The sequence below is a fragment of the Lissotriton vulgaris genome, chromosome 2_1, assembly GCF_964263255.1.
Source record: "Lissotriton vulgaris chromosome 2_1, aLisVul1.2, whole genome shotgun sequence".
Taxonomy (NCBI): domain Eukaryota; kingdom Metazoa; phylum Chordata; class Amphibia; order Caudata; family Salamandridae; genus Lissotriton; species Lissotriton vulgaris.
Genome location: NC_141687.1, coordinates 1,897,802,065 through 1,897,818,147, shown reverse-complemented (window position 1 = coordinate 1,897,818,147; position 16,083 = coordinate 1,897,802,065). Strand labels below are relative to the sequence as shown.

General features: G+C 45.2%; 1 protein-coding gene across 2 annotated transcripts in view; it reads left to right on the top strand.

Annotated features, from left to right (window-relative positions):
* Nucleotides 1-16,083, top strand: part of MCTP2 (multiple C2 and transmembrane domain containing 2) — an 864,328-nt gene that overhangs the window by 550,429 nt on the left and 297,816 nt on the right. For both annotated transcript variants that reach the window (XM_086958087.1, XM_086958088.1), the window contains 2 exons: nucleotides 7,307-7,493; nucleotides 13,393-13,486. In XM_086958087.1, the coding sequence (XP_086814213.1) occupies nucleotides 7,307-7,493; nucleotides 13,393-13,486 (281 nt within the window). The remainder of the gene's footprint in view (nucleotides 1-7,306; nucleotides 7,494-13,392; nucleotides 13,487-16,083) is intronic.

Below are 16,083 nucleotides of genomic sequence, written 5' to 3'. Positions count from 1 at the left end.
AGTCGCTCAGGCTGGGCGTGGCCCACAACCACACGGCGGCGGCCCTCTCCTGGCACTGGGGCTAATCGCAGCGCTTCACAGGACACCACAGGTGAGCGCTTGAGGGGAAATTACGGCGCTTTCAGGAACAGCGCTTCACAGAGCTCCAACAGTCTCGGGCTCCACAGCGCTTCAGGCGCGAGGGGTAAAAGCAGTACAGGCCACAGTAGCACGTGGCAGTCCAGCGCCTGGGGCGAGATATAGCGCTTGTAAGGCAGATCCCAATGCTTTCAGAGGGGGCACAGTAGAAGAGGGCTGGGTAGGCAGGCAGGGAAGCCCACAGTGGAGATGATGAAAGACAACAAAGGGGATTAGGCAGGACAGCGCAGGCTCAGATGAGGGGCGCAGGAGGGACACAGCCCCGTACCTGATTGTTCCCCAGTAGTCCTGGCAGTGAGGTTTGTTCTTGGCGCTTGGTGGTTCCTGCGCCCTTGGTAGGTTACAGTCTCTCAGTTTCTTGAGGAGGGGGGGCTTGAGTTGAAGGCTTTCCTCAGCAGGTCACTTCAGGTGGTCCCTGGTTTCCCCTCCCGCCGGGCCAGATCAGTGGGCTAGTTCTGTGTTCCTTACTCAGCTTGGTGGGCAGTGCCTAAACCCTGTCACCCCCAGTGGTATAGGTTCCTAACTAGGCCCTACCACCTAAGCCTCCTTCATAGGGTCCCCAGAGGTCAGTGATGCCCCAACTGACTGGAATGTTTCCCTCCCTTTTCTTTTATAGCGTCAGTTGGCAGTTGGCAGTGGCAGTTGGTGTCCACTCTCCTATTCTGGAAGGTTCCAGGAGCTTCCTCACTCTAGCTATGGGCAGGCTGGCAGGCTGGTATTGCAACAATGTTTAAGGTCCCAGCCAGCTCCTGGCAACTAGGGTGCTACACAAAAGACCACGCTGTAGTAGCAGGGGCCTGTGGCAGCCATGTTTGAAGTAGAGAGCTCCTGCACCTTAGCATTGATTAGCAATGGGAAGGTGCCTGGAGATCTAAGGCCAACAAAAAAAAAGGTGGGAAGAAATGAGACAAGGGCGTAAAAAAATAGGGAAAGACCACCCTAGGGCTGACGGGTCTAACAATCACCATATGCTCCCTGTCGACCCAGGGCTCTGGGTCAAAGAGGCGTCGCTGTTCGACATTGAGACCTCGGATGAGGTCGACGTCGAGGACTTCACTGGCCTCGAAACACCATCAACATCATGATGTGTCCCGAAGGCGCTCGCCGTCGAGGCGACACTGCCGTTCACCGTCAACGCGAAGGTCGACGTCAAGGAGAGACAAGTCGACGTCGAGGAGACGACATTCGACATCAAGGAGTTCGTCGACGTCTGGAAGATCGACGTCGAGAACAGGGAAGTCGAAGAGGTCGACGTCAAGAAGAGAATAATCAACGTCGAGGAGACAGTCAAGGCCCAGGACGGTGTCCAGTGCCTCGGTGGTTAGTCTATCATCTTCATTGGTGAGTTCCCGGTCGCGGAGGCGCTGGCGTTCGTCCGCAAAGAGGTCTGCCTCCAGAGCATCCTGCTCGAGGCCTGCTCGTAAGAAGAGGAGAGTGCTTAGGTCACCGAAATCTGATTGTTCACGGACCTATTTGCCGTCTAGGCCCAGGACTCCTTTGCCTCCTACTCTTCTGTCACTGTCTCCTTGGAAACCTCCTCCTCCTCCTCCTCCTCCTACTCCTCCTCCTCCTCCGCCTCCTCTGCCTCCACTACCTCTGCCTCCTCGTCCACCGCCTCCCCGGCCTCCACAACCACAACCTGGGGTTCTGGCTCCGACTCCTCCGCTTCCGCCTCCTCCAAGGCCGGCGGTTCCTGCGAGACCCAGGAGGTCTAGGTCAAGGTCCAGAGGGAGGTATCACTCTTGCTGTGAGCGTCGCTCCTCGACAAGGTCCCATCATCGCCATCGGAGGGAAAGGTCATGGTCCCGTCACACGGACTCTTCCAGTGACCGGTGGTATTCTCCCACGTTATCGGACTCTCCTCCTACGAGAGTGTCGCCTGTGGATGACATTGTGACATTCCAGGATGTGCTGCTGAGGGGGGCAGCGAAGTTAGAGATCACATTGACGGTACCCACTCCTACCTCTGTGATCTTTGAGACTTTGCACAAAAGACATCTCTCTCGCCCTTTGTTGCCTTTGCTGCCAGGACTGGAGAAACCAACTTCAAAATAAGTACAGGCCCCTGGATTCTGATCCGGTGTTCTTGAGGTCAGGTTCTGTCCCGGATTCTGTAATTGTGACAGCGGCCAAGAAGCTGCATTCGACTGCCTCTTCGCCTACGGTCCCTCCGGACAAGGAGAGCCGTCAGATGGACTCAGCTGGACGGAAAGTCTGCAGTACGGCTGCCACCTCGATGAAAGCGGCGAGTGCCTCGGCGCTCTCGGGTCGCTATGATTGCTCCTTGTGGGAGTCCCTGCAACAGTTTATTGAGCTCCTCCCGAGGGATAGGCAGGAAGACTTCCAGGAGATATTAAACGTGGGCATGATGGTCTCAAATCAAGTCATCAGCTCGGCGGCAGACGCCTCTCCCCTGGCTGCTCATGGGTACTGCCATGGCATCAACTTGAGACATCATTCCTGGTTGCGCCTTACCTCTCTTAAGCCAGAGGCGCAATAGAGGGTCGCGAATTTGCCATTCTCGGAATCGACCCTCTTTGGTACGCATGCAGATGAGGAAATGGCCTGCATGAAGGAGGAGGTAGAGACGCTGAAGGCGGTTTGTTTGGAGAAACCAAAGGAACAACGGAAGTCCTTCCGTCATTTCCAGAGGTGGTACCGTTCCCAGAGGCGAGGGCAAGGTCGTCAAGCTGGCAAGCAGCAACAACAGCAGCAGCAATACCAGCGGCATCCCTTCCAGAAGCGTCAGAGGGGCAGAGGCGGCCAGCAGTACTCCTCGGCGGACAAGGGCCCGGCTGGGTCTAAGCCCTGAGGAGTTACTTCCCCCTCGTCCGTTACCCACTCCGGGGGGAAGCATACAAAATTACTTGGCAGAGTGGAGAAAAATTACTCAGGACAAGTGGGTGCTGAATATTGTTTGCAATGGATACAGTCTTTGTTTTGTCAGCCCTCCTCCAGCAATTCCACCGGTTCGCTCGCTGTACTAGCTGCGCGAGCTTCAAGCAGAGGCCAATACCCTGTTAAGAAAAAGGGCGATAGAAGAAGTCCCTCTGTCTCAAAGGGGAAAGGGTCTATACTCAAGGTTCTTTCTGGTACGCAAGAAGGACAAAAACGAGTTCAGACCCATTCTGGATTTGCGACAAGCAAACAAATGGATTCGCAGGGAGAAGTTTTGAATGCTGTCTTTGCACCAGATTTGTCCTCAGCTGCAAAGAGGAGACTGGCTTTGTGGAATAGATCTGCAGGATGCGTACTTCCCTGTGCTCATTGCACAGAAACACCGGAAGTTCCTGTGCTTTCTAGTCGGCACCAATCACAATCAGTATACCGTACTATTGTTTGGACTGAAGTCTGCACCCAGGACTTTTTCAAAATGCATGACAGTGGTGGCAGCGCAACTGAGAAAGAACAAGGTGTTTGTCTACCCGTACCTGGACGACTGGTTGATCAAAGCCTCCACCTTCCAGGAAGCGCAGTTGCACTTCAAAAGGACGGCCGTTTTGTTGAACCAGCTGGAGTGTCCCATAAGCATGTCCAAGTCTGTTCTGACTCCTGTTCAGTGCCTACAATACTTGGCAGCCTCCATCGATAATCTTTTAGCAAGTGTGTCTCCTTCGGAGGAGCGACGCTTATCGATCCTTCGGGAAGGCTCAGCCTCTCATGTCTGTTCCATCTACGACAGTGAGGACGCTGTCATCTCTCCTGGGGTAGATGGCCTCTTGCATCTTCCTCATGCCACATGCATGTCTGCACATGAGGCCGCTGCAGGAATATCTGGAGGATCAGTGGGACCAGAAACGAGGGAGCTGGGACGACAGGATCCGACTGTCTCTACATGCTCAACAGTCCCTGAGATGGTGGTGCTCAGCAGAGAATCTCCTCAAGGGGGTTCCATTCCACAAGGACATTCTCATTCAGACTATAGTGACGGATGCTTCTCTTCACGGCTGGGGAGCACATTCGGACCATTTACAGATCCAAGGAACGTGGTCCCCGCCGGAATCCACGTATCCCATCAATTTTCTGGAGCTCAGAGCTGTTCGCTTGGCACTGAAGGCCTTTCATCCGTCCTTCCAGACCAACTCCTTGCTTGTACAGATGGACAATACGACCACAATGTATTACTTCAACAAGCAAGGGGGCTAGAGATCGCGCACACTGTCACAAGAAGCGCAGGCGATCTGGCACTGGCTGCTAGCCAGAGGACTGGCAATATCGGCTACCCATTTGCCAGGTGTGCAGAATGCTCAGGCAGACGCACTCAGCAGGCTGGACCAAGAAAATCACAAGTGGGTCCTAAACAACGAGGTGCTAGGCAAAATCTTTGACAGATGGGGCACTCCAGAAACAAATGGAAAAGGTTCTGCATCTGGTGCAAGTCCAATAACTATGATCCTACCACCTGCAAGAAAGATGTCATCCTTCCTTACCTCTTGCATTTGGCTCAATCTGGCATTAATTTTCATTCTATTAAGGTTCACCTCAGAGCATTAACTGCATATAGGAAATGCCCTTCACAAACATCCTTCGTCCAGATTCCTGTGATTAATGATTTTTTGGAGGGATTGAAGAAAGTGTTTCCCCCTGTTCGGCGTCCTTCGCCTTCATGGGAGCTGAATGTGGTGCTGTCTCGCTCGAAGTAACCTTTTGAACCTATTCATAAGGCTTCTCTACAGCATCTGTCCTGGAAGGCGGCCTTCCTGGTGTCTATTACATCGGCCCGCAGGGTGAGTGAAATCCAGGCCTTGTGTTACCAAGAACCTTACACTGTATTTCATGCTTCTAAGGTAGTAATGCAAACTTACCCGAAGTTACTTCCTAAAGTGATTTCTGATTTCCAGGTCAATCAGACGATAACATTACCTATGTTTTTTCAACATCCTTCTACTCCAGTGGAGAGGTCTCTTCATTCCCTGGATGTCAGAAGAGTGTTGAAATTCTATTTGGATAAGACCAAAGACATTCTTAGGTCAGACCAATTGTTTGTCAATTACGGATCGGTCAGGACTGGTCTTGCCACTTCTAAACAGTCCATCTCTAGGTGGATTGTATCCTGTATCCAGTTTTGTTACCAAAAGAATAACAAACCCTTAGGGGGTATACCGAAGGCTCATTCCACCAGGGGCAAAGGGGCTACAACAGCTTTGCTACGTAATGTTCCCATTGCAGATATCTGTTGGGCTGCCACTTTGAAGTCAGTCCATACCTTTGCTAAACACTACTGTCTGGACTCTGATGCCATGGCAGATGCTCAGGTTGAGCAGGCTTAGTTTAGAAATTGGTTTGCACAGTAGGGGTGTTATCTGTTTCCTCCACCGCTGGTTTGGTTGTTGGGATGGGCTTGCCATTCTGTTCACAAGATTATGACTATACACAGAGATCCCCTACTACAGAAGGAGTAGTTTCTTACCTGTAACTCCTGTTCTGTAGTAGTGGTATCTCTGTTATAGTCATAAGCGCCCGCCCTCCTCCCCGGTGAAGAAAATGATAATTGAACTGTATGCTACAGGCCTGGCTTTATACACCTTCAACAAGAACTGAAAGTAAAAGGCCTTTGGCTGTGCATCCTGGGATACCGAGGGTCTCTGGAGAGTTCCTTAAAGACACAGTATCCCTTTTCCAGGCACATATAATGGCAGACTATGGGGGCTTGTCTGTCCAATCCTTCCTCTCTATCATTTCAAAGGATTTTTGTGAAACTTAACAAAATGTGTAAATTTTGAAATTATTTGGCTATCCTTTTTCACTTCCAGACGAAGTGCTGGCCAATGTAGCCTTGTAGTTTTAGGCTGCATTATTTGTCTTTGATTATCTCTTAAGTGTCTATGCAAGACTGTAGAGGAAGACAACTTAAGAGACTATTTTGAATGCTCTGGGGTCCCCGCACATGGGTGGGACTATTCACAAGATTATGACTATAACAGAGATACCCTTACTACAGAACTGGAGTTATAGATGAGAAACTACTCCTTCTCTCACCATGAAAGATACCTGGTTCTTTCCTGTGAAACTCCTTGCAAAGACTGGAACAGATAGTTATTAAATGTGTTCAAGCTTTTTCATATAAAGCACAAATCATGTTTTATTATGCAGGTGAATGCTGATATATTTTATGGAATTTGCATAGAGCCTTTGTTCTAGAAACAGTTTAGATCCACTTTAATTGAATGTCATCTGCAAAATAAATCCCCTTGATCTGTCCCCAACAGAAAGAGATCTTAAGCACATGCTCAGAAGATAAATACCTACCACAGCATACCAATATGAATCTAGTTGCTCTCTTACATATGGCACAACCCATAATTACCTAGTAATAATAAATTCCCTATTAGCAATGTTTTCTGATAAACAATCGGTTACAGCACTTGCTCGATCCATCTGCAAATAAAACCCCAGGCCATTGCTGGATTCTTGTGAAACCTTACTCAGTTGGAGGACCTTGCCATGCAACTGTAATGGCACCATGCCATGCCATGCCCCTAATCTCTCGAAAGGTGTTACTGGCAAGCTATACTTAAGCCCAACACCGGAGGCTGAGTTGCATGTTTTCATGTATTCTCATTCTAGTTTTTTCATGGCCGATCCATTAGAATGTCTTTGTAATCCTTTAATAGTTTAAAGAGGTCCTGTCTTGGAAGATGTCTCATTTCTACTGCTCTCAGTTTTAAAGTGGAAGCACATTCCTTGTATAAGTTGATTTATGTTCTAAACTATCCCACTATTCGAGTTAGGAGCTGAAGAAATATGTTGTGTGTTCAAGATGTTCAAAGCCATGACCTAAACTACTTGCTACCAGACACATCATTCTCCCATTGATTTACAGTTAAATTATGCGTTTGAAAGTAAACCTGCATTAATCCTGTCAGGCAATTTGTAAATAAATGCAAATAAAAGTTAGTTTTAGAGGGAGAGAAAGTGTTATAGTGTTAAGTATAGGTTATGTCTCCTATCAACGTACTCTCTTGGGATTAAAATTATATGGGGTGGTTATTGTGTCAAAAAACCCAGCAACCCATTGGTGTTTGCTATTTTGGTTGTATGGGATCCAGAGTTTAGCATTTGAAAAGATTTGCATGTCTTTGCTTTGCATTTGCATTGCCCAGAGAGCCCCATAATATGGCAACTCATTAAGACAAAATATTATTTGAAGATGTTTGCTTTTTTCCAGGTGCAAATTGGATATCGCAGCCCTTCCAATGGAGCAGAGGAATCGCGTGGAGCTTTCTTTGGAAAACAGCCAGGCGTCCATAGTGATGTTGATAAAGATTACTACATGTACAGGAGTTTCCATTTCTGACATCTGTGCGTGCCCTCTTGGAGAATCCACTGAAAGGAAACAGATTTGCCAGCGATATGTAAGTACTTTTTAACACCCTTTACCAGCCTGCCTTTGAAATAAGCTGTACTGCTTTTTCCCAAAATGCTCTCTCAAAATGATTCTGTGACGGAACCAAATAACCAAACAAGCACCGTAACGATGAAGGCATAGGGAACTTGAGATACGAGGGCCCCACGCCGAGTAAGCTGCTCGAACTATCATGGGCGATAAGTACACAGCGTCCTAAGCACACAGCGTCCGAAGTGCCCGGAAGGATTAAAACAGGCAGTCAAAAACAGATAGAACGACCTGAATATAAACACAGAGACAGAGATTTAGTGTCTATGAAAAGCGAGAGACACATGCTGGTCAAATGATAGAAGACCCCCAGAGTCATAAACTACCCTGTGGCCCGGTGCAAACTGGAGAACAGACAAACACATGAGACAGAGCCCTGAGGAGAACCCGAAAATTGGTGTCATTGGGTTCGAAACGCGTCGGAAAAATTTAATAGAATCGATAATAGTTGTCCCATACACTAATGAATTTTGTGGTGGTGCATTGAACTTATTTTTGTATGAATTTGTTGTCGATTGAACCTTTAGAAAAACGCGACTTTGTCCAATTGTGGTGCTATTAAAAACACCTTTTGAGAATCAGTTGTTTGTAGGTAAAAATTGGATATGAATTGTATATAGATGTTTTTTATATGTAAAATGTCCTGAGTGTATTGTTTTGATGTTGAAAGTATAAATTGTATAGTGTGTTCTTTCTCACACACAAGGATATCAGAATAATCAAAATATAAAAAAAAGGTATAAATAAAGGGTACCTTACAAATTAAAAGTAAGATTAGTTTGTTTTTTCCTCAATCCAGAGGTCAGAAAAAGAAGTGTGTAGTTGGTACTTTTGCTTACTCCTATAACTATATGGTCCAACCAACTACATTCCCCAGGACCTAACTCCGTGATTTATTAAAGATATTTTTGGGCATATTATGTAGATTGGCTGAATCTGGGCACAACTTGGTGCTATGTAAGGCCTGTTGAGCTTGAGTTTCTGAAGTTTGTGTAAGAGGGCCGTGTTTATGCCAGGTTCTAAGGGTATTCTAAGGGTATCCTCATGACAAATTTTCATGTAAACAGTAAAAATAAACAACTTATTCATTCAAAACGGTGGATAACGGTCATAGTTAATGCTCTTGTGGACCAACAATGGAGCATCATTCTGTATAGCTCTGACATGCTCATTTACTATTTGTCAGAGTTTTTTTGTAGAATACTTTCCTCTGAAATGAGCGAAACTATGTTTATTGTCGAGAATATTTGTAATTGCACTGCCCGCAATCTAACAGTGAAAAAAAAACTATTTCCACAGTTTGGTGTGTAATATGTGTAAGGTTCTTGGTGTTTTCCCATTTATAGTTGGAGAATAGTCACTTTTCCAGAATATGTCAACGCGTTCATGTCATGCAAAGGTTGGTCTTCTAAACTTATTTTCCAAATCTTGTTTAATCTTACCTGATATTTCTTACAATTTTTCACTAACAAAAAGCTACTCTACTAGGCTAAATCAGTGCATCCCTCACAAATGAGTGCACAATATGTTAGGTGTTGACTCGACATGCTCCATCACCACCAGCAAGGTGTGAGTTGCAAAAATCACTCTACAGATCCAGTTGATTACTTCTTTTCTTTCTTTTGTCTATACCAAGACCACACCAGTACACTGAATTGAGAATGTCGGTATAGGAGCCACAAAAGAAGAGGGTTGCTATGGAATGATTTGAGCAAAGTGTGTTTCTATGTTTAAGGACAGATATATTTTTCTTCTTTTGGATTAAATTATAGAAAATATGCACCCGGTGCGCATATTCTTCCAGATTTAAAAGACCTTCCCTGCTGGTTTACCTAAGTCATTTGCAGCTTGATTTAAAATGAAATAAAGCAGTTTTCTAAAAAGAAAAATTGATCCCCATTAGTATTATAGGCTGCTACTTTTTCTGGCTTTGCATAACCGCAGAAGGTTATCAATATCTTGAATTTTGTGATGCTTGATTCCATGTTTAACATCATCTTCAACTTAAGATGAATGTATTATGTATTTTTTAGAAGTTGGTTGATATCTCTGCTGCTGCTAGGTGTTTGTTGCAGCTAGTGTCAAAAGACCAGCAGTGATATTGTATGATCAATAAATGCATATTAGTATTATGTACAACCCAACCTTTCATAAATTGTGGTCACTGTTTGGGCTTAAGAATCTGCATCTTTGATTATTTTGATGTATAAACAGTGTCTTAGTATGAGGGATTACACTCTAGACTAGTTGCATTCTGAATGCCTCTGCAGCACTACAAGGTTGTGCAGAGTGAGAGGACATTTACAGCTCCCAGGGTTCCTTTCTTGCAGGACCATATCTTGTGTTTGAGCCCCAGCCCATAAGCAAGAGAGGGCAAATGGATCACAGTTCATGGTCTTGAACCCTGGAGCAAAGGGGCTTTATTCGAATATGTCGAATATCTATTCCGGCTTTGCACCAGTGAAAGATTCCCCAGATAATTGGGAGAACGGAAAAAGGGGGAACCGGGAAGTAGACCCTAATCCAGCTGTAGGTCTCAAAGTCCTCCCGCCACTGGATCTGGCTGGAGTGGATAGTCTCCTTGGCAATCTTAAATCTGGCTCCCCGGTAGATGCTGCACCTCCGGCAGTTCTGAAACAAGTATCAGGGACAGTATGCCCTGTGATAATGCAGGTCATCAATGCGTCTCTGGCCTCCGGTGTTGTGCCCCCCAATTGGAAGAAGGCTAAGGTCAGAGCCTTGCTAAAGAAACCTAGCTTGGATCCTGAAGACCTGGCCAATTACAGGCCCATTTCTCTTCTACCGACCATCAGCAAAATAGCTGAAAAACATGTCAACCAGGTTCTCTCGTCCTTTATTGAATCCACGAATGGATTACACTCCACCCAGACGGGGTTCAGAGCAAAACAAGGAACAGAGACTGCCCTGGTGGCGGTAGTGGAGGCAGTTAGGGGTATTGTGGATGCAGGAGGCTGTGCTGCGGTGGTCCTGTTGGACCTCAGCGCAGCCTTCGATACAGTAAACCATTCTCTCTTGCTGCATCGGCTGCATCTTACAGGGGTCTCCGGAGTGGCCATCAAATGGTTTCATTCTTTTCTATCAGAAAGAAGCTTCTCCGTCTTTGAGGGAGAGGTGTCATCCAGCCAGCTGCAACTGAATCACGGCCTTCCCCAGGGATCTTCCCTCAGCCCTACTCTATTTAATATCTATATGAGACCTTTGGCTGAGGTGGTTCTTCCCTGGGGAATCCAACTTGTTACCTACGCCGATGACACGCAGCTGGTTGTATCCTTGGTGAGGAACGATGCCGTAAATCAGGGGATCAACAATCTGACCCCGTGTCTCACCAAGGTTCTGGAATGGATGACCTCCTCCTTTTTGAAGCTAAATGGGACCAAAACGGACATTATGCTTCTGGGCTACAAAGCCCCAATTAACTTGGACCCTTGGTGGCCTCACTGCTTAGGACCCCCCCCCAGCACCTAAGACCCATATAAAAAGCCTGGGGATCTGGCTAGATTCCTCCCTTGGTTTTCACTATCAGGCTAAAAAGGTAGCCGCAACCTGCTATGGGCTGCTGAGAGTCTTAAAAAAAGTGCTAGATCTCTTGCCATTCGAAGCCAGACGATTGCTGGTCCAGTCGCTGATTATGTCGCGGCTGGATTATGCAAATGCCGTCTATATGGGGGCTCCAGTCGGCACCATAAAAATTCTGCAATCTGTGCAGAACTGTGCTGCTCGGCTGCTTATGAAAGTCCCCAAAAGATGCTCAGCGAAAGCCGCACTTCAATTTCTTCACTGGCTACCCATCAAGGGAAGGATTACTTTCAAAACCCTGTGCTTGGCGCATAAGTCCATCCATGGTGCTGGCCCCCCGATTTTGGATCCCCTCTTTCGTTGCCATCAATCAGTGAGATCTCTGAGATCCAACCAGCGGAACTTGTTGGTAGTCCCCAGGATAAAGCTGGCCCAGATGGGTGGCCGCCGGCTTTCTGTGCACGCAGCTAAAGAATGGAACGCACTCCCAGATGACATCAGGCACGAGTCTAACCACCTCGCTTTCAGGAAGCGTTTAAAGACGCACTTGTTTCAATAGTGTCTTCCTTGTCCCTTGGTCTTACAGCGCTGGGATGCTCAAGAGTAGCCATGCGCTATAGAAGAGGGTATTCATTCATTCATTCACTTGCCACTTACATAAAATTTGTAAATGCAAAGGTCATGATGAACAGACCAGAACAATTACCATAATGTTAGTTCTTGTGGGAGTTTTAACCAATTGAGAGGCTCAACAATGCCCTGCCATCGCAGTGTAAATGGATGTATTCAATCGGAGGAGAAATTAACCTTCGTCAGGGTATCTGATTTCTGTTATTGTCTTACAAATACAAATCTGTTGGTTCCAAATCTGATTATTCTGTCAATGTCCTGTCTGTGCTTTCCTTCAATGTGGGACCATCATCTGTAAGCATAGAACTGACAGTTTGAAGAATTGCTCAAATTTAACATATTATTTTGTTTTTTCAGCGGCCCTGATATAGGGTTCGGTATTTACCTTATTGAGAAATAAATTCCTCCCATGCAAATTAAATGTGCTTGGCCTTCTACAAATCACAGGATTGGTTTGATAATATGTAATACAAAGAAAATAAATTATTCAATGGTTCCGATAACACTTGATCATCAATGGTTGCCGTTCATGTTCGATAGGACCCAAAGAACTAAATATTTCACATAAGTGTTATTGCTTTTTAAGTCTGTTTTCTTCGATGGGGTTTGGAGGGGGTCTGTATGTTTATGTGTGCCTTTTCCTTTCTTTTCTTTCTTTTACTTTTACCTTTGGGTGTCAGCCCTACCACTTCATTTCTTAGTTGTGCTTTAGAAAGAATGTTTGTTTTTTCTTCCAAATAAATGTAGTATTTTTTGTTTACTCATTTATTTTTTATCTAAGAGCATCTTTCGATAGATTATTTACATTATTATTTAACAACGAGAGATCTTTGTTTTGGGTAGATCCTTAAATAGTTCAGTAAGGCATATTCTCTTACTAACAGCATTTGCATCTTAACGACTAGTGAGCTGCTTTACACAGGCTATGACTTAAAGCACCTCTCATCATGGGTAATAAATAGCAAGAGCATTATTATAACACAGAGGAGCAGGAATAGCCAAAAAATCAGATGCCGGCAAGAGGACCAGGACTGTCTACTCTGTGCCCTTACTTTTGTCATACAACCAATGAACAGCATAGCCGAATGCATCTGTGCTCTACCGTATGTAAAAGGCTGGCAAGAAAGCAGTCGCGGAACAAGCCCACTGCTCATTTTAAGGAAATAAACATTGGTAGTCACCACCCTATATTCAGGTTGGCAGGTTCGATTTTAAATGAAGTACAACGGACTTTATATCTCAGTCATTGTGAAAAGACATTCAGATCTACTGCACAGTGAAACAGTATGTGTTTAGCCAGCAATATGCCAAACGGGTGGGCCATCAAGTGAAAAAATACAGGTTTGCAAGGAGAAACTTGTGTAATGCGTTCTAATTGCACGTGACTTTTTGATTTTATGTCATTGTGTTAACCTGTTGAACCCCAATACTTCACCTAGGCTCTTGGAATGTCCATATTTGTAGAAGTAGCACTCAGTAATAATCCACACATTGTTTACTATAGCCAACAAATATGAGTAAATAGCCTTTAGGTGTGTGCACGTTTAGGCATTATAAGTTACACAAGGGAATCTTTTTCCAAGGAATTTTCCTTCCTGCATTTAGAGGCAATCCCTCCTACTATAGTGCACGGTAATCCAGGTAGGTTAGATCCATGAATGACGTATCTAATGGACCTTTTTATATTTCAGTGTCTTAAGAACTCCTTCCAGAATATGAGGGACATTGGCTTTCTGCAAGTGAAAGTTTTAAAAGCAGAAGATCTGTTGGCTGCAGATTTTTCAGGTAATCACTGTTAGCCTATTCTCTTCTTCGTTGTTTTGAAGCGTTAATAGACTTACCCTGTGCTGGTACTGCAAGAACAGCAGCAGTGTTAGGATCTCTTGCACACATTTGAAGAGGTACACCTGCAGTGGCGGTGCAAACTTCACCTAATACCCAGAGTAAGATATGAGGTGTACACAGCAGCAGAGCAAGCTTCCTGCACATCAGCTACACCATCACCAGTGTCTTTGTAAGTTACATTTACACACAGGAGGTACAGCAAGACCAGAAGCAGCGTGAGCATCCCCCATGCACAGTGCAGGCATGGCATAGGTAGCATCCGGACTCTGATGCACTGATGTTGCCAGCACCTTAACTTTGACTGGACCCATACCTGTGCCCTCTCCTTACTGCTCATAGGCAGGGTGTTCCGGCCAAGACTTGTAGTTTACCCTTTCCTGTTAGAAGTACAACCAAGATACCCCAGCATGCTTTGTGCTGTTAGCTGAAAAGTAAGGACTGGCTAAATGTAACCTTTTGTCCTTCAGTGGAGTCACCAGCTCTTCTTCAGCTGTGGGTACCCATGATGCCACTCCGTCTACATCCGTGCAAAATAATGACTGTCCTGAAAATAAAGAAAGGACAATGAGATGACAACTGATATGAACCCGCTCATTGCGGGGATTTCAAGCGATTGATGTGAATCGATCTGTCTGTACCCATTACTCTGACGTTGTTCCCTCTCTAATGTCACTTCCAGCGTCACTTGCATCCTCTCATCCAGGAGTCATCATGATGACTCCTTATCCACTCCTTTGAGTAGGAGTCCTAGATGACTCCCCCAGTTCCGCAGAGGGGAGATCTTTCCTTTCACTTGGGAGGGGATCACATGAGCTCTCAGTAATAATACTGATCTCCCAGGACTTCATTCTAATGCCTGGGGAGTTCTTGTTACAGGAGACTTTTGTCTTTTCTCCTTTAATCTCATGGTAGGTGCTGAGCACGCATCAGCACCAGTAATAAAGTTGCCAAACAAAGGTCTCTGAGCAGTACATGGCTATTGTGAGGGTGCGAAGAGCTGTGAGGCAGGGGGTTCCACACCTGCACATTGCTTCAGGCAGTCCAAAGTCCCTGTTTCGGCCACGGCACTAGTCACCCCTTTTTTTGGCATTGCACCCATCATGTGTGACTCCTACGTCCATCCCAGGGATGCGAACTCCAGAGAGCACAGGCAGTGCCATCTGCACAACCGCTCGGATATCTTGACTTAGCCTCATCTTTTTAGTTGAAGACTGTCTATAATAATGTAAAACCAGACATTCACTGTAATCAACATTGTTTTAACATATTTTACTAAGTTACTAATTAACGTAGCATTTTGGATCTAATGTAGCAAAATATTTAATCATATGTTAATTGATCACGTTTTCAATAGTTTTCGTTAATGAATTATGTATGTTCTCACTTTTTAATATCATTTAATGTTGCATTGTTCACTGTATTTATGCTGGTGTGGCTTGTTGTTTCCAAAGATGGCTCATTTGTAAAAGTTCATGTGCCATGCTGTGGTGTGCGGCATTACAGTCGCAGCTATCTACTCCCTAAGTGGTATCGAACTTTGGCATAAAAGTAAAACTGCTTGAGCAACAGGGTACTGAGTAAGGGATTTGTATTATAATGTCATTAATTGTATGAGGTCATTTGTTTAGCACTCACTGGAGACCTACCTATCTTTTTAGAACCTCAAGCCTACTCGTGAAATTGCTCTAACGAAGAGAGATATTATATTATCATAAGTGCTTACGGAGACTGTGCTCTCTGGCTCCCACCACACAGAACATGCTGCGTCACCACCTCTAATGTACTAACATCACCTCTATTTTGCTCTCTCATCTTTGGGAAATGCATGCCCAGTAGTCTAAGACGACCAAAGCGTGATACATTGTACAATGTTCCCAAAAGGCCCAGTACTCAGTGCTCCAAATAGGAAAGTCAGAATTCTCATCTGATGTGGTTTTGCCTATCTATTGAGCAGATCTAATTTTTATGCATTTATAAACAATTCTACATTTGTCTTGGAAATCTGTGACAGCCATACATTTTCTGGACTTCATCAAACTGCAACATTTGTCAAAAACTCTGTATGTAAATGATACATTGGTGTGCATCGACCGATTTAACTTTTTCCCTAGGACAAACCGCTTTTCTAGATGGCATTAAAATATTGAGATATCCCCCTCCCCACCACCACCACCCAATCAACTCTAAGGAGCCACTTTGCTTTTGAAAGGTCTGAATTCACGGTAGAATACTCCTCACTGAAATGGCCATAGTCCCACTGCTAACCCGGATACTGTGAACTGTGGGTACTCATACAGTTGAAAATAGTGCACCGTTGTTACAGGTTTGATGCAAATGTGAGTGGTAGAAAGATCTAACATAAGCATAACGTTTTATATTGCACCCCATATAGCACAACCAAATGTGTTAGCTTGTATCCTTTTTCAAAATGGTGGAATGTGCTGCCTGAACACCTTCGATCCTAACCCAACCTTTTGAAATTTAGCAAAGATTTACTCTTTTCTTTAGAATAATTGTCCTGTACTCGTCTAATGTTT